General features: G+C 45.9%; 1 protein-coding gene across 3 annotated transcripts; it reads left to right on the top strand.

Moving 5' to 3' along the window:
• The first annotated feature begins 674 nt into the window (after positions 1-674).
• Positions 675-8,174, top strand: Mrpl22 (mitochondrial ribosomal protein L22). 3 transcript variants are annotated; one of them, XM_090320878.1, is made up of 7 exons: positions 675-829; positions 915-963; positions 3,492-3,627; positions 4,474-4,539; positions 5,832-5,909; positions 6,313-6,382; positions 7,899-8,174. In XM_090320878.1, exons 1-7 carry the CDS (start codon positions 802-804, stop codon positions 8,108-8,110), a joined length of 639 nt encoding a protein of 212 aa, XP_090177004.1. In that variant the 5' UTR covers positions 675-801; the 3' UTR covers positions 8,111-8,174. The 3 variants fall into 3 exon arrangements, with proteins under 3 accessions (XP_090177004.1, XP_090177005.1, XP_090177006.1); XM_090320879.1 differs by lacking the exons at positions 675-829; positions 915-963 and having other exon boundaries at positions 3,547-3,631; XM_090320880.1 differs by lacking the exons at positions 675-829; positions 915-963 and having other exon boundaries at positions 3,549-3,635.
• The last annotated feature ends 9,941 nt before the right edge of the window (positions 8,175-18,115 follow it).

Here is an 18,115-nt window from a genome sequence, read left to right as displayed (position 1 = left end):
CTCCCTCTCCGCCGTCTGTGGAGAAAACCACCGCCTCCCCACGTGAACGGTCAGGCTCCCCACACTGCCCGGGCACAGGGGACGTCCTCCCTCAGCTCTGCCTTCTGAGGGGTGTGCCTGACGCTCCTGGAGGACTTCAGTGCAGGCAGGACTAGAAGTCCCTGGGCCGGAGGGGCCGCCTCGCACAGGAAGGCGCAGGAGGATGGGCTCCCGGCTCCCTGCCGCACAGGCTGCTCGCTCAAGTCTTCATTCATGCTCTCTGGGCCCGCAGCACCCCGTAGTCAAGAGCATTCAGGCAGCCTTCATCCACTATTCCTTGGGGATCGAGCCCAGGGCGTTGCGCCTGCGGGACCAGCTTTGCTCCCCCAGGGGTTTTATTAGCATCGGGCCTTGAACTTCAGGCTTCTCGGCCTTGGCTTAAAGTTCCACGCTCATCGAGCCACAGCCCCGCTTCCGGCTCTCTGGCCACGGAGCGCCGCTCGTGGGGCGTGGTCTCTCGCTGTTCTCGCGGGATCCGGTGAGGGGGCGGGGCTGGCCTTAGGCCCCGCCTTCCCGGCCCGGCGCTACGGCGAGCGCCGAGGCCTAGGCCGCAGCGCGCGGGCGCTCGAGCTCGGCCTCCTGGCCTGAACGGGGCGGCGGGGCCGCGTGCTCGCCGGGAGGGGCTCTGCGGGCGCTCGAACCCCGGCCCTGAAGCGCCGGTCCCTCCACGCCCAGCCGGGCGCCTCCTTAAAGGTTTGGACTGCTGGTGTCCACTGTCCACCCGACTCCGTGCAGCGCTGCGCCCGGAGCCCGCAGGGGAAGATGGCGGCCGCGGTGCGGGGCGGCTTGGGTGAGGCTTCCTGCGGGGCCGAGGGCGGGGGGGGGGGTGACGGGACGAGGGGAGTCGGCGGTCACTGCTGTGGGTGATGTTGCAGGCGCTGCGTGGATGCAGAACCTGAGGAGCCGAGCGACGCTGGCCCTGGGGTGAGTCCGTCCCCTCCCCGCCCCCGGTCCCGGGCTGAACCGGGCCCGGCTCGGCCTTCGGGGCCCCGGCGAGCCGGACCCGGACCCAGACCCAGAGCCCGACCCAGACCCCGACCCGGACCCAGACCCAGATCCTGACCCCGACCCGGACCCAGACCCTGACTCCGACCCCGACCCGGACTCAGACCCAGACCCCGACCCCGACCCAGACCCAGACCCAGACCCAGACCCGCACCCAGACCCCGACCCCGACCCGCACCCAGACCCAGACCCTGACCCCGACCCGGACCCAGATCCTGACCCAGACCCCGACCCGCACCCAAACCCAGACCCTGACTCCGACCCCGACCCAGACCCAGACCCGCACCCAAACCCAGACCCTGACTCCGACCCCGACCCGGACCCAGACCCTGACCCCGACCCAGACCCCGATCTGCAGGGGGTGGTGGTGGTGGTGGTGGTGGTGGTGGTGGTGGTGGTGGTGGTGTGTGTGTGTGTTGGAGACGACAGTCTTGCAGGGGGTGTGTGTGTGTGTGTCTGTGTCTGTCTGTGTCGGAGACGTTGGAGACGACAGTCTTGCAGGGTGTGTGTGTGTGTGTGTGTGTGTGTGTCGGAGACGTTGGAGACGACAGTCTTGCAGGGTGTGTGTGTGTGTGTGTCGGAGACGTTGGAGACGACAGTCTTGCAGGGTGTGTGTGTGTGTGTGTCGGAGACGTTGGAGACGACAGTCTTGCAGGGTGTGTGTGTGTGTGTCGGAGACGTTGGAGACGACAGTCTTGCAGGGTGTGTGTGTGTGTGTCTGTGTCTGTGTCTGTGTGTGTGTGTCGGAGACGTTGGAGACGACAGTCTTGCTATGATAGCCCAAGCTGCCATTGAACTTGCCACCCTCCTGCCTGCATGTGCTCTCTCTCACCCTTCTCCACATGATTGGACTCTTTCACCTCCATCTAGGAAAAGAAATTAAAAAAAAAGTTGTCCTAGTTCACGCTGAGGTTGCCAGCCTGTGTGCAGGCGGGTGTAACGTGTGAGGTTGGCATTGTGCTTGCAGGTGTTGTCTCCTTCTGACAGCTGAAGTAGTAGGCATTGCTATACTTACTCATCTCTTTTTTGTTGTTGTTTGTTGTTGGTTGGTTTTTCAAGCAGAGAAACTGAAGTCCTCAGAACACAGCATAACTTGGTTCAGAGCCCGTTCAGGACAACGGGAACTCTTTCAGGATTAGGGAATTTTATGGAGTTAGGGCTGTCAAGGAACCTGTCCCCTTTTCTTCGTTCTTTACAGTTCATATCGATATTTGAAGATTATCTGATACTCTTCCCCAAACCCCTAAGGGGGTTTTTAAATTCTGTGCCTGGAGCTTGCTCAGCTGGCACTCCAATCACTTGAGCCATGCTTCCAACTGGGCTTTGTTGTTGTTTGTTTTACTAGCTAACTGGAGTGGGAATTGTTGAGACTTTTCTATGCGGGTTGGCTTTAGCCAGGATCCTTTGGTTCTCAGCCTCTGGAGTAGCTAGAAATACAAGCTTGAGCCACCAGTGCCAGGTACTGGACTTAGTGTCAAGTCACTCAACATCTGTTTTCTTACGCAAAAGGTCATCTGAAGTCACCTCCAGACTCCTCTACTGTTTTCTGTACTTAGTTATGTGGTTTTTGTATTTGTAATGCTACAGGTTAGGCCAGGGATTCATTATTTCTTCTTTAAAGTCTTAGGGCATAGCTGACATACAGTAAAAAGGCTGAACGGGTTGTGTATTACAAGAGAAGACAGAAAAATGTCTATAGTAAAATGTATAGAAGTAGAATGTCATATATTTGATCCCTTGGATTCTTTTTTTGTGGGGGGAGGGTGATGACAGTACTGGGGTTTGAAATCGGTATCTAGCCAGGCAGTGGTTCTACCTCTAGCCCTGAATATCATATATTTTGAACACTGGTTTAAATCATTGTTGCTAGCTCGTCATGTTCCATTGTCAAGAACTCATCAGCAAGACGGTGGAGTCAAAGCTCAGCATGTCTCGAACTGGTTAGCTTACCAGGATGTTCTAAGTAGGCATTGTTAGTACAGGCATTGGCCGATCAGGAAAAAGGATCTTAGATTAATATCTGCTACTGGACACACATGAGAGCCATGAACTTTTCATTCTTCTTCCAATAAATTGGCTCTTTGTGGAGTTTTAGGTGAGGGTAGTCTCTGTGAATACTTCTCGACTATTCCATCACGATCTTCACATTGCTTCCATCAAAAAATGGAGCTAGTGGGCCGGGAGTTTGGCCTAGTGGTTAAAGTGCTTGCCTAGCATGCATGAAAACCTGGGTTCAATTCCTCAGTACCACATATATAGAAAAAAGCCGGAAGTGGTGCTGAGGCGCAAGTGGTAGAGCTCGAGCCTTGAGAAAGTCCAAGGACAGTGCTCAGGCCCTGAGCTCAAGCCCAGGACTGGCAAAAAAAATAAGTAAATAAATAAAATTAAAAAAAAATGGAGCTAGTACATACAGTGTGAACAGATTCTCCATTTCTGGTGTTCCACAGGCTTCTGTCACCGCCCAGTGCAGGACTGCAGTCATGTATCCACACAAGTGCTTCGCTTGACATTTCCCGGAGATGGGAGAAGAAGAATAAAATTGTTTATCCTCCACAACTGCCTGGAGAGCCTCGGAGACCAGCAGTAGGTTTGTGGGTAGAACTAACGCTTAATTTTGGCAAGTGCTCCTATTTATTTAGCTTTATTTATTTATTTTTTCCTTCCTTAATGGGGGAGGGTGCTGAATTTGCTACCTGGGTAATTGTCGTTAAGCTTTTCTGCTCTGCAGATCCGGTCCCTTCTAGCTACTGCTTTAAATAGAAGATAATAAAATCTAATGTGCTCGATGTTTTTAATATACTTTTTTCTAAATCTTTTTACTATTCTTGTGGATAGAGATTTTGCACTGGTTGGCACAAATTGGCCATTTCATGGTTTCTGTTTTTCCTTAGTAAAGTTTTAACATAGTAAGACTTAAAAAAAAAAAAAAAAGAAGGATGTTGGTGTTGGAAATGTAAGTCAGGTAGTAGAGTGCTAGCCAGTAAGTGCAATAAGCATCATGTACTGAGTTTGAATCCCCAGTCTGAAAATTTAAAAAAAAAAAAACAAAAAAACAACTCCAAAAAAAACCCTTTATATAAGGGGGGAAAGTCTTCGAATGTTTCTTAGTGGTTTTATTTTTATTTATTTATTTATCTATTTTTTTTGCCAGTCCTGGGCTTGAGCTCAGGGCCTGAGCACTGTCCTTGGACTTTCTCAAGGCTAGAGCTCTACCACTTGAGCCTCAGAACCACTTCTGGCTTTTTTTCCATGTATGTGGTACCGAGAAATCAAACCCGGGTCTTCGTGCATGCTAGGCAAGCACTTAACCACTAGGCCAAACTCCCGGCCCAGTGGTTTTATTTTGTATGGCAGCATTTTCACTAGGAATTGTGGTAAGCCTACTAAAGTTTGCTTGTTTCTTTTTTCCTCAATCCTTTTTATTTCAAGGAAATCTACCACTGTCGAAGACAAATTAAGTACAGCAAAGACAAGATGTGGTATCTGGCAAAATTGGTAAGCTAAGCTGATGTATTATACAATTCTTAGAAAAAAAAAAGTTATAAATTGTTCCAGGATTTAAACCATGAAAGTATATTTTTCCCATCCCCCCCAAAGTGAAATACAGTTGTATATGTTCAGATAATTAGTAGATTATCAAAATATTATTATCTTATAGAAATACGATTTTACCTAGTTTTTTAATATTCTGAGAAACAAAGCCACATGGAAAAGACAGTTTTTTGTTGTTGTTGTTTGTTTGTGTGCGTTGGTACTGGGAGTTGAACTCAGAGCCTCATTCTCTCTTTTTTTTTGTGTGTGTGGTTCTTGGGCCTTGAAGTTGGCCTGGGCACTGTCCCTGAGCTTTTCTGCTCAAGGCTCCCACCTATGCCTGAGCAACCCCACTTCCCGTTTTCTAGAGGTTAATTGGAGATAAGAGCGTCAGGTCCTTTTTGTGTCCGGGCTGCCTTTAAACCTTGATCCTCAGAGGTCAGCCTCCTGAGTACTTAGGATTACAGGCATGAGCCACCTGGTACGGCTCTCACTCTCACTTTCTTTTTGTGCAGAGCCCCACAGCCCCACTTCTGGCCTTTTGATCGTTAGTCTAAGATAAAAATCTTATGGTGCTGAGAATGTGGCTTAGTGGTAGAGTGCTTGCCCAGCATGTATGAAACCCTGGGTTCCTTTCCTCAGTACCACATAAGCAGAGAAAGCTGGAAATGGCTCTTTGGCTCATGTGGTAGAGCATTAGCCTTGAGCAAAAAGAAGCTCAGGGACAGTGCCCAGGCCCTGAGTTCGAGGCCCAGAATCCCATATATATTCTGTTACCTTACCTTAATACTGGGGAGGATTTCATGGTAAATTTCTGTACATTTACAGTGTGTTCTAATCAGTCTCACATTAACCCAAAATGTTTGATTTTTAATTTGAAGAGAATGGTATCCTTTGTGAAACTTGGTATTTTTTTGCTTGGGTTTAATTCATATGTTTCTATAAATAACCTAGATTGTAGAAGAGCTTTTCTTTCTTTTTGGCAAATGCTGGGGCTTGAACTCGGGGCCTGAGCACTGTCCTTGGGCTTTCTCAAGGCTAGAGCTCTACCAATTGAGTTACAGGCACCACTTCTGGCTTTTTTTATGTATGTGTTACCGAGGAATCGAACCTGGGTCTTCATGAATGCTAGGCAAGCACTCTACCACTGGGCTATGCTCCCAGCCTGGAGCTTTACTTTTCATCGGTGAAGGAACATTGGTTTTGTAGGTGAATTTGTTTATGTGCTCTTTTTGTCTGTCACCGTTTAATTCTAGATACGAGGAATGTCTATTGACCAGGCTCTGGCCCAGCTGGAATTCAGTGATAAAAAGGGGGCCAGAATAATTAAAGAGGTAAGCTGGTAAGATTTGGGGATTGAGGGAGACAGGTATATGCAACTACCTTGCAAATGTTAGTAAGCTCAGCCTGGATCCTGAATTTGATGCATTTGGTGGTAGTATATACTGTACTTTAGCAGTTGTCTTCTGAGAAAGAAGCTCATGGAATCCTCTTCCTTAGAACTGTGATCATTTGATGATCTTTTAAACATGATTATAAGAATGCTAACCTTGAGCAAGAAAGCTCAGGGACAGCACCTAGGCTCTGTGTTCACACCTCAGGGCTGGCACACAAAGGGGACTGTAAAATGGAGGCCTGTGATTAGAAATCTTCCAGAGATCATAAGAGACGAGCTGTTTAATTCCCTTTTAGCCCAGCAGTAATCACATGAAAATGTCATTCTTTTCCTTGTTTAAGGTTCTCTTAGAAGCACAAGATATGGCAGTGAGAGAGCACAATGTGGAATTCAGATCCAATTTGCATATCGGTAAGATTTTTTTCACAGCCTTAGTATTGGAAAATGTTTCTGTGGCCATACCATGTTCTTTCTGTAACAGTAATCTTTGACGTCTAACTGCCTGGACTGGGCTTACTTACCAATGAAAACTACTGGCCAGTGGCTTATTATTTTTGGACTTAAGCAAAGCAGTGGTGATCTATATGAGTAATAATGATGGTGATGTTTTATTCTTGTCTTTTCTGTAATGAGACTGAGATAGAAATAAAGGAATGGATTCTAACACTGGCAATCTTTTATTTATTTATTTATTTATTTTGCCGGCCGTGGGTCTTGAACTTAGGGCCTGGGCACTGTCCCCAAGCTGCTTTTTCCTCACGGCTAGCGCTCTTCTACTTGAGCCACAGCTCCACTTCTGGCTTTTTCTGAGCACGTACTGACAGATCGAATCCAGGGCTTCGTGCATGCTAGGCGAGCACTCTACCACTAGGGGGCGCTCCCGGCCTACAGGCACAGACGCACCAGAAAAATCAGCCACTGAGCAGCAAGTACCAGCAGCCCAGGAGAGGCCGGGCCACAATGTTAGTTCCAGCATTTCCTTCTGGGGGCAGCATGAATACGTATTACTGGCGAGGACCCAGAATCCCGGCCTGGGATGAAAGGGATAAAGGCCCTTAGACGTCTCCTGTTGTATGGTTTTGAATGTCAAGTTAATTTTGTTCAGTTTCATAACACTGTTTGGGTCTTACCTGGTGAGGTGTTGGGAGCCGAGTAACTCCATGCCTAATAACTTTCTGCTGAGGCTTGTAGGAGGGATAAAACCCGTGCATCTCTTTGTCCTGTCCATCTTGTATACTGATAGGCTCCCTCACCCAATATAAAGAGGAGGGATTTAGAGAGGGAGAGGGAGGGAGGGAGAGAGAGAGAGAGAGAGAGAGAGGGAGGGAGGGAGAGAGAGAGGGAGGGAGGGAGGGAGGGAGGGAGAAAGAGAGGGAGAGAGAGAGGGGGGAAAATATTCCCTTACTAGTAGAGGGGGACCGGGAACGAAGGACACTGACAGTGAGGCAGCTGAAAAATCTATACCCTACTCAAACTCGTTTCTTTAGTTTTGTCTAAAAATCCCTTTTCATCCATAGGCCCTGTAAGTGTGTTTACTAGACCTCTTTCAGAAGGATCACAGCAGGTTTTTGTGCGTGTGTGTGTGTGTGTGTGTGTGTGTGTGTGTGCTGGTCCAGGGGCTTGAAGTCAGAGCCTGGATGCTGACTGACTCTTACCTTTTTCATTCAAGGCTGAGGCTCCACCACTTAAGCCACAACTCCTCTACTTTGGTCCAGGCTGGCTTTAAACTCAGATTCTCAAATTATCAGGCTGGAGTTCATGACCAAAGTTCTGATTTCATTTAAGCCTTAGGGGGACTGTGTTGGTGACCTCTCCATTACCATAACAGATCCTCAAAGCACCTCAGCTTAGAGAGGCCAACGTGTATTTGGGCGCGCAGCGTTGAGGTTTCGGCTGATGTTTAATTCTCCTTTTCTTCCTCACACAGCTGAGTCCAAATCAGGGAGGGGCCAGTGCCTGAAACGCATCCGCTACCACGGCAGAGGTCGCTGTGGTATCATGGAGAAGGTTTACTGCCATTACTTCGTGAAGCTGGTGGAAGGGCCCCCGCCCCCACCTGAGCCGCCCCAGACGGCCATGTCCCACGCCCAAGAGTACATCCAGCAGCTCCGCAATCGCACCATCATTCACACCCTCTGACAGGCTGAGACCCGCAGTGTATATGCGTTGCCGTTTATTTGTAAAAATAAAAGTTAAAGATAAATAGTTGTGATGGTTTGTCATTGAAGTTTTTGGCTTACAGTATATAACTGAGTTTTATGTGAGTACTGTGTAACAGGCTTTGTCCATCTGGTGCCCCTCCTGGGGAGGGAGGGGGGAGGAGAGAAAGAGAGAGAGGGAGGGAGGGAATGAGAGGAAGAGGAGAGAGAGAGGAGAGGGAGAGAGCCTGTAGGCTCTGGAACAGGCTAGCACTGAGCTTTCTTCCTGGTGTCTGGACACTGCAGCTTTGGTGCAGGTCTTGAGTGATGTAGGATAAGCAGTTTGTCCTGGTTTTGCTTTTCTCTTGGGTCCAGGGGAGCTGTGGTGGAGGGGAACATGGCCTCATGGTGTTTTCAGTGTAAGAATTTTAAGGCATTTGGCTCCGATTTTCCTTTGACTATTGGCATATGTCTGAAGGTTCTTATTTTTCCTTGTTTTAGCAGTAACTTGAAATCAGGAGTTGATTATCCTAATCTAAACTTCTAAAAATGCTTCTAAAAAAGTTTGAAAGCTTTCTCCTAGTTAAACCTGTAAAAACAGGCGCTTTCCTGTCTACAGTGCTTTTCTGTTATATGTCTTCTTTTATTTGGCTAGTTCTGGGGGCTTGAACTCAAGGCCTGGGCACTTACCTGATTTTTTTTTTTTTTTTTTTTTTTTTTTTGCCAGTCCTGGGCTTGGGCTCAGGCTCTGAGCACTGTCCTTGGATTTTTCTCAAGGCTAGATCTCTACCACTTGAACCACAGCACCACTTCTGGCTTTTTCTATGTATGTGGTACCAAGGAATTGAACCCAGGTCTTCGTGCATGCTAGGCAAGCACTCTACCACTATGTCACACTCTCAGCCCCTTTACCTGAACTTCTTTTGCTCAAGGCTAGCACCCTACAACTTGAGCCATAGCACCATTTTCAGCTTTTTCTTTCATGTGGTATTGAGGAATCAAACACAGGGCTTGCTTCATGCATGCTAGCCAAGTACTCTACCACTAAGCCACATCCCTAGCCTTCTAAGTCTTGAGGATTGGTCTAACTTTTAAGGTAAATTCAATTACTGATAGCTTAAACTAACCTCCGCAGTACATTCTAAAAGGCAGCAGGTGGCGCCATATCCCTCTTATTAAATTTTTAGTCTCAAATCTGTGTTCAACACCTGATTACTACACTTGACGAGAAGCACTTTGTGCACAGCCCTAGTCTGCCGTGTCTTGGAGTGCTGTACACCACCGAAGAATTTGGAGCCCTTCCTTACTAATGCAGGCTGGGTCTCACTCCAGTGATTCTGACTTAGGAAGCCTTGGGAAGGGCTAATTCTGTAGAGGTGTATAATACACAAGCGCTTGCAGGTACTCTGTTGCAGAGGGCGACACTCCTAGATTCCTCATGCAGCAGGATGAAGGGCGGTGTGTTATTTGGGCATTAAGACAAAGCTGCTACTTACAGGACCTTTGTTATTTGCCAAGCTCTGTGCTAGTTATTTGACTTAATTCTTCACAAGAATTAAGTGTTTTGCCATGTTACAGAGGAAGACATGGAGGTATATGAAATTCAAATAATTATCAGAATCATCTAGTAAGAAAATAGTGGCACCACGCTCTTAGACTGAATAAATAAATATCTGGCCTGGGGAGGCAGCATATCTTCCTTTAACAACTGCCCCAGTGATTTGCCTGCTGGAGGATTCATTGGACCAGAGGATCTCTGCTGTGTTTCAACACAGATGATTTCTGATTCTTGGCCTGAAGAGTTTTGATGCCCTCAGATGTGACGTAAACCAGGGGATGGCGTGACCATCACAGCTATACATTTCATAAATGAAGAGACTGATTTATTCAGGGTATGGGAACTAGAAAGAAGGCAAGATTAAAAAAAAAAAAAAGGCAAACTGACCTTGAACATTTTTTTTTCTTTTGGTGTTTCAGATTGATCCCAGGACCTTGCACTTGCTAAGTATGTTGCTTTAATACCAAGAGACACTTCTAGCTCCTCGGATCCTGGATTCCAATAAAGATCACAGGTTATGAGCTGTGTTAGATTTTACTCTTCTGTGTGCTGCTATAAAGGAAGAAGGAATGATTTTTTTGGCTCGTGGCTTTGTAATTTTCAGTTCTTGGTGGGGAAGGTTTGAAAGAGCCCATGGACAAGAAGCAAAGGTTCAAAGATAACCCAGGCAGACAAATGCAGCAAATGCTTATGTCCATTTAAGCAGCAAAAAGTCAGAAATGGAAGTGTAGCTCAAAGGTAAAATGCCAGACTTGAGTGAAAGAAGCTAAGGGAGAATGGGTGGGGCCTGAATTTAAGCCTCAGTGGTGGTACCATAAAGACCTTTGTGTGCTGTGGAATGCAGTGTTGGTGGTATGTTGATAATTTTGGAGCTAGATGAGATTCAGCAAACTTTATACAAGACTCTTCAGCTCAAGGCTACCACCCTACCCCGTGAGCCACAGCTCCACTTCCTGTTTCCTAGTGATGAATTGGAGATAAGAGTCTCAAGGACTTTTAGTGTCAGGGCTGGCTTTGAACCTTGATCCTCAGATCTCAGCTTCCTGAGTAGCTAAAATTACAGGTGCACCCAGTTCTGGTCTTTCTTCTTTCTTTCTTTCTTTCTTTCTTTCTTTCTTTCTTTCTTTCTTTCTTTCTTCCTTCCTTCCTTCCTTCCTTCCTTCCTTCCTTCCTTGCCAGTCCTGGGCTTGGGCTCAGGATCTGAGCACTGTCCTTGGGTTTTCTCAAGGCTAGAGCTCTACCACTTGAGCCACAGCACTACTTCTGGCTTTTAGCTATGTATGTGGTACTGAGGAATCAAACCTGGGTCTTTGTGCATCCTAGGCAAGCACTCTACCACTAGGCCAAACTCCCGGCCTCTGGTCTTTATTCTTAAACTAGCCTACTGTGAATTTTTAAAAATGCCTCACGTAGAATAAATCTGCTATGAGATTACCAATAATTGGAATGAGAGAGGAAATATTGGTAGGTGAATTATACTTGGTGGTTAAATGATTTCTTTTTCCCCATTAGAGACTTGAATGAATCATTGTGCACGCTTATGAGAGAAGGAAGTCCATAAAATTTTCACTTCAGAAAGCAAGGGATGGCAATACCGTTATCCAACAAAGTGGAATTTAAGAGAAAAGACTTACTGTAAATGAACTCGGAAGAGCTGTGTAATACACACAGGATGGAGACAGTCTGGAGTCAATTTGAGAGCTTTTTCTAAACCTCTTGAAGATCACCCTGATGTTTAATTACTGAAGTCTATCTCACTACTCTTGTTCTTTTTCTCCTAAATCCATGCTCTTTGCAGTGTCACTTAGACCCCCAAACTACACCAGAGGATCACGGGACCTGGCTCCTCTGCAGGGGAATTCATGAGACTCCATCTCCATGGAAGGGAAGGAAAACTGGCTGGAGTAGCTCACACCTGCGATCCTGGCACCCACTGGGAAGACTGAAAGTAGGTGGATTCCAGTTCAGGCATTCACTCAGATGGGAGAGGAGACCCTATGGCAAAATTAACCCCCCATCCCAAAACAGGGCTGGAAGTGTGGCCCCATGATATTGCATTAGTCCAGCAAGAGGAAGAGGTGGTGGTGGCATGGGTGGGGGGCTTTGAACCTGCAGAATGCATTCAAAAGTATTGTGGCTAGCTCCCAGTTTAGGTCTTACAGCTTGCTTCCTTTTTTCCTTTCGTGGACTCCTGCCTCTGCCATGTAAATATGCTGAGGTAACCTGCTAGAGGACTTCAATAGAATCTTCCGAGTAGGAATTTAAGATAACTTTTAAATGAATAATTCTCCAAACTTTTTTTTTTGGATAAAGTATAGACATATTTCAAATTCTGAGACTGGAGCGCAGGCCTGTACTTCTAGCCACTCCGGAGGCTGAGCACTGAGGATTGCGATTTGAAGCCAGCCTGGGCAGGAAAAGTTTATGAGACACTTAGCTCCAATGAACTATCAAAAAAGCCAGGAATTTATTTATGTTTGCCCATCCTTTTTATATTTTCCAAGCAGAGTACATATCACTTAAGTAATTGAAAAAAGAAACCCAACAACCACAAAAGTAAAAAAGTCGCATTTGGAACAAGAACCAGAGATGGAGAAACGAACTCTTATTCTCTTGACTTTCTAACATCAAGCCTTCAAGTGTATATAGATGGAGAGAAAAATTAAAGAGGCAGTTGATGAGAGGGCCTCGCTTAGAGGCTGGTGTATCTGTTTTCAGTATGTCCCACTGGGTGGTGCTTTAGAACTGTTTGGTTGCTGGTGTGTTTTTAAACTATGATTCCTTACTAGGCTGGTATCTGGCTGGTGTTTCTGCTGTAGAGTTTCTGTTCTCTTGGTCATGAGTGACCATCTTTTTGAGATCAATTTTCCATTCGCTGGAGTTTCAGCATTGGTTGGTTTCTGTTGACTGAAATAAAGACCACTGTCAGAGTGGTTAAATGGTGGCTTTCCCATGTCCCTATCATTTGTAGGTTTTTATTTTTTGCGGGGGGAGCAGTCATCAGGCTTGAATTCAGAGTCTGGGTGCTATCCCTGAGCTTTTTTGCTCAAGGCTAGTGCTCTACCACTTTGAGCCACTGTGCCACTTCCAATTTTCTGGTGGTTAATTGGAGGTAAGAGTCTTATGGACTTTTCTGCTTGGGCTGGCTTTGAACTATGATCTTCATATCTCAACCTCCTATGTAGCTAGGATTATAGGCGTGAGCCACAGGCGCCTTGCTACATGTTATTTTTCTACTAGAAGGTAGAGCTTTGTCCTCTCATTTGTGTATTCATTTCTCTCTTAACAGTATAGCTTTGTGGTTGCTTACTTTTCTCAATGGATTATGATAGCTGCAACTTTCATTTCATGCTCTGAAGTCTCCAGTTTGCAAAGTAGAAACTTATTTCAAGTTGGTTCCTATGTCCTTTTGACATTTATTCATTTATTATTGGAACGTTTCCTTACTTTATGAGACAGGAAGATGCTCTCGGCTCATATTCTTCTTTCCCTGGATTTAGCTATTTTTAAAAACACCCTATTATATAAGATTCTATTCCTAAATGTTAAAAATGCAAAAACAGTTGAGTTACCCACTTTGTTTCCTGTGCCCCCTTGCTGCCTATGCCCGTGGGTCACTTTGCCATTTGGAAGTGGATTTTGAATGTGTAAACTCCTCGAGAAGGGGAAGTGTGCATGTGATGTCCAATTAAATATTAGCTGTGAATCTGAAGGACCCAGAGAGGGCATGGAAAGAAGCTAACACTGACTTGTCATGCAGAATTTTTAGGCATTTGCTTCTCTGTGCAGTTATTCAAGGGCCATGTGGTTATGGGAGCTCTGTCCAGAGAAAGAACTAGCGCTCACACATTTCTTTTTAAGGACCACAGGAGTGGAACTACTTTTGTGAAAAGACACGAGGTTGAGACTATACCATATGGCATAGTGGTGGTGTTCAGCCTGCGATGGCTGAACCCAAAAGAGCCATATTCTGCACCGGCAGAAAAGTAGCCTTTTAGAGGTATTCACTGTGGCAACTCTTCAGCAGTGTTATTTATTTATTTATTGTTTCCATGGGGCCTGAACTCTGGGTCTGGGTGCTGTCCCTGAGCTCTTCAGCTCAAGGCTAGCACTCTACCGTTTTGAGCCACAGCACTACTTCCTGTTTTCTGATAGTTAATTGGAGGTAAGAGTCTCACAGACTTTATTGTCTGGGCTGGCTTTGAACTGGAATCCTCAGATCTCAGCCTCCTGAGTAGCTAAGATTACAGGCGTGAGCCATAGGTGCTTGACCCAGAGGACTGAAGTGTTCCATCAGCCTGGGCAGACAAATCTGAGAGACTCTTTATCTTCAATTAACTAGCAAAAAGCCAGGACTGGAGATGTGGCTCTAATGAAAAAGCTGAGTTGAGCCCCAGTACTGGCACAAATAGACAAAAAAGAAAACAAAACCCCTGAGTACCCTGAGAAGCAGTCTCATGGACTTTCCTTGCTGGGTTGGTTTCAAACCACTATTCTCAGATCTCAACCTCCTGAGGAACTAAGATGGCAGGCACGAGTCACCAGTGCCTGGCAACAAATGGCATTTTATATCTTTCTACTCCATATTGTTGCCCCAGTGGAGATTAATCAAAAATAACTAAATATAAGAGGCAAATGAAACTCAGAGAGAGTTCTAGAAACAAGGAGTTTATTGTCATTTGCTTGGAAGATATGTCCAGTGGAAGTCAACTAGATTCCATGCTCTTTAGAACAAATCAAAAGCATTTTGTTTGTTTTCCTCTCTCTCTTTTTTTAATTACCAAAGAAATGCACTTTGAAAATGTTTTTCAATTTCTCTCCCAGCTCCCTTTTCTTCTCTGGCTTCTTTATGTCTAATGGGAAAATAGAAACTAGTTTTCTGTCGTCTATTATTCCTCAGAGCTGTCAATTTACCCTGAATGGAATTGAAGGCCGAGTTGTTATTAAAATAAAACAACTTTCATCTGAGCTGCTAATAAATGCCCAACTGCATCCACATTTCACTTATTGATTATCTCCTGCTGACAGAGGCACACACAAGCTCAGTAGGTGGAAAGGAAAGATTTAATTAGCTGAGAATGGAGCTGGGAGAGTGACAGCACTCAGTTATCAAACAATTGTTATTCATAATTGCTTCTGTGAAGTGTCCCTGCAACTTGAGCCTTTTTCCATTAAACACACACACACACACACACACACACACACACACACACACACACACACACATTCACAGTGATTATAGCAAGTACATTGTTAGTACATTTTACAATTATTTATTTTTTAAAATTTTCTTGCCAGTGCCAGAGCTTGACCTCAGGGTCTGAGCACTGTCCCTGGGCTTTCTTCAAGGCTAGTCCTCTGTCACTTGAGCCACAGCTTCACTTCAGGCTTTTTCTATGTATGTGGCACTGAGGAATCAAACCCAGGTCTTCATGCATGCTAGGCAAGCGCTCTACCACTAGGTCAAACTCCTAGACCCTGTTAGAACATATTCCCCTTTGCATTTTACCAGCTCAAAGTAGTGGTCCAGAATGAGCCTTGTCAAGCCATAAATGAGTTCACCCCATGGAATATTATATGGTGGGCGTTTAGGGTCACAGAGTGCCAAGAACACACTTAGAAAACATGGGAGGGACAGGACATTTGATGGTGTTGGCACAGTGGTTGTATTTTTTTTTTTACTCCCTTAGAGCTTGCAAATGTTTCTATTATAAGCATGCAATTCTTTCATAATGTAAAGAACCCAACTTTATTAAAAGAAAGCTATTTTCACAATGGCAAGGGTTATACATTATCAAGTTAAACCAGTGAAATTAGAGCTTCAGAGATTCTTCACATTGAAGAATGATAATACTTCAAGAAATCTGGGAGATTTTCCTAGTAGTTTATGTATTTTTTTTTGTGGCAGTATTGGGACTTGAACTCAGGACTTCATGTTTTTGTTTAGGTTTGTTTTTTGTTTGCTCAAGGCTGGCACTCTTCTATTTGGGCCACACCTCCACTTCCAGATTTCTGTTGATTAACTGCAGATAAGAGTCTCACAGGCCTTTTCTGCCCAGCTGGTTTTGAATCAGGATCTTCAAATCTCAGCCTCTGAAGTAGCTGGGATTCCAGGCATGAGCCACCAGCGCTTGGCTAATCTAGTCTTATCCTGTAGCAACCTGAACTTTGTCCATGGATTGGCCTAAGAAGGAGGGATAAAGAGAGAAAGAAATACTAGTGGAATGAGCATGGCCAAGACGCCCATGAATACAAATATCACAGTGACACCCTCAACTATATACAATTGAACACATGTGGATTCTAAATAAATATATAAGTAATTACATAAAATCCCTGGTCTGCAGTAATCTAATCTCCCAGTTTATAGCTAAGAGACCCCAAAGTAGTCACAAATACAGACACACAGTCCCCTCATTAGCCTGTTGTTGTGAGGAAATAAGTCAGAAATGGAAAAACCACACCTGTGAGATTGGAGAAGCCCAAAGCAGATGTGTCTTGCTGAAGGGACAGGTCAGGGCAGAGGAGGTAGGGATACATGCTTGGCAGTGATGGCTGCCCTGACTTCTGCCAGAAGCTTCCCACCTAAGACAGTATGGAAGGAAAACCATAAAAACAGGGAGGCAGGGGAGGGGAACGAAGCTATTGCTTGTGTCAATGTCACCATTGCGATTGACCTTCTTAAAAACAAGACAGAAACCACTGCTGGCGCCACGGAAACAACTCCATTCTAATAATCACTGGTTTATGAAACTCATGGTAATTGGATTGGAATGTGAGTTCTTCAGCTATACGTCGGGGGGGGGCACTTCTGGTCAGGTGTTTAATGATTATGTTCAAATGTGGGGGGGCTGGCCCATCGGCAAGGGAGATAATATTCCGAGGAAGAAAATTAACTAAGGTCAGTGGTGTGTGGAGGAGATCCTGAGATGACACGTTGTCTCTCTCCCTGCCTCTGTTTAGAGATGGGGTTTTGGAGACCCCAGCGTGTGAAGGCCCTCGTGGCATTGTGTCAGTGACCCCACTGAGAATCCATTGCTCCTCTGTCTATTTTTCTTGTAGTTTATTTGCACATCTCGTCTGGAAGAACTCACGGCTTGATTTCCTTGGCTGTTCTTTCCTCTTCCTGGACAGACTGGAAACCTGGGTCCACTTTTTCCTGCAGGTAGGATTTCAGTTGCCAGCTAAGTTCCTGCGTGCGATTCCTCTGCAGCTGTGGCTGTGGAGAGAGAAGGTGGCAGAGATGTGAATGTTTCAGGCAGTGTGGTGGCTATGGCATTCCCCTGTGTGACCCTCTGAGGTCTTCAGGAACAGCAGAGCTGCAGTATCTAAATGGAGACTGGACTTCTGTCCCTCTTAGCCTTCCAGTGCTTTTTTCTTTTTTTGCAGGGCAGAGGGATACTTCCTGTATCTTTATAGTTGCAGTAGCTACAGTGCTTTCTGTTGTCATTTTTTTCTTTCCCTTCCTCCCTTCCTTCCTTCCTCTCTTCCTTTTTTTTTTTTTTTTTGCCAGTCTTGGGCCTTGAACTCAGGACCTGAGCACTGTCCTTGGGCGTTCTCAAGGCAAGAGCTCTACCACTGGAGTCACAGCACCATTTCTGGCCTCTTTTTTTTTTTTTTTCTTCTGCTATGTATATGATACTGAGGAATTGAACCCCGGTCTTTGTGCATGCTAGGCAAGCACTCTACCACTAGGCCAACTCCTCATCCCCTCCCTTCCTTTTTACCTTCCTTCCCTCTTTCCCTCTTTCCCTCCTTCCTTTTCTTACCCTCCTCCTCCTCCTCCTCCTCCTCCTCCTCCTCCTCCTCCTCTTCCTCTTCTTCCTCCTCTCCTGTTTCTCTTCCTCCTTCTTCCTCTCACTCTTCCCCCCCACCTCAGTACCTGTCCAGGGACTTGAACTCAGGGTCTGGGCGCTATCTCATTTCTGAGCACGGAAGGTACAGTGTTGAGTGATCATTCCTTGTGTGGAGCTCATGGCTTGGCTTTGTTCCCTCTGCTTTCCCCTTCCCCACAGTGCCAGGAGAGCATCAGATGACGCCACGCTGGCGATGACACGTTGGCATGATTAAGTTCTGCACGATTTTGTGGTGGGATCATCATTTGAAACCATATTACAACTGAGGAAGGGATTTTTGTTTTTGAACTCAGCACCTAGCTGGCTGACCAAAAATTTCCTGAGAAGAACTAGTCACCCAGCTCAAAATTAAATGTCCTCACAATATAGTGTTCTTTTTTATTTTTATTTAGGCATGAGCTGCCCGTGACTGGCCTATCGCATTCTTTGACAAGAGTTGATCCCTAGCCAGGTGTGCTGGGGAATCATAGTTTGACGTCAGCGCAGGCACAGAAGTTGGCCAGGACTCCATCTGAATCAATGGCTGGCTGTGATGGCACATGCTTGTCTTTCCTAAGAACAAGAGGAAGCACAAGTAGGAGGATGGCAGCTC

Source organism: Megascapheus bottae, chromosome 29, assembly GCF_031878675.1.
Source record: "Megascapheus bottae isolate mThoBot1 chromosome 29, mThoBot2.hap1, whole genome shotgun sequence".
Taxonomy (NCBI): Eukaryota; Metazoa; Chordata; class Mammalia; order Rodentia; family Geomyidae; genus Megascapheus; species Megascapheus bottae.
Note: the sequence above shows the minus strand (reverse complement) of the source record. Positions and strands in the feature narration are given on the sequence as shown.

Coding starts and splice junctions, on each gene's coding strand:
- Mrpl22 (XM_090320878.1), top strand. CDS start 802: ATGGCGGCCGCGGTGCGGGGCGGCTTGG. Junction 964..3,491: donor CGAGCGACGCTGGCCCTGGG/GTGAGTCCGTCC, acceptor GGTGTTCCACAG/GCTTCTGTCACCGCCCAGTG. Junction 5,910..6,312: donor GGGCCAGAATAATTAAAGAG/GTAAGCTGGTAA, acceptor TCCTTGTTTAAG/GTTCTCTTAGAAGCACAAGA.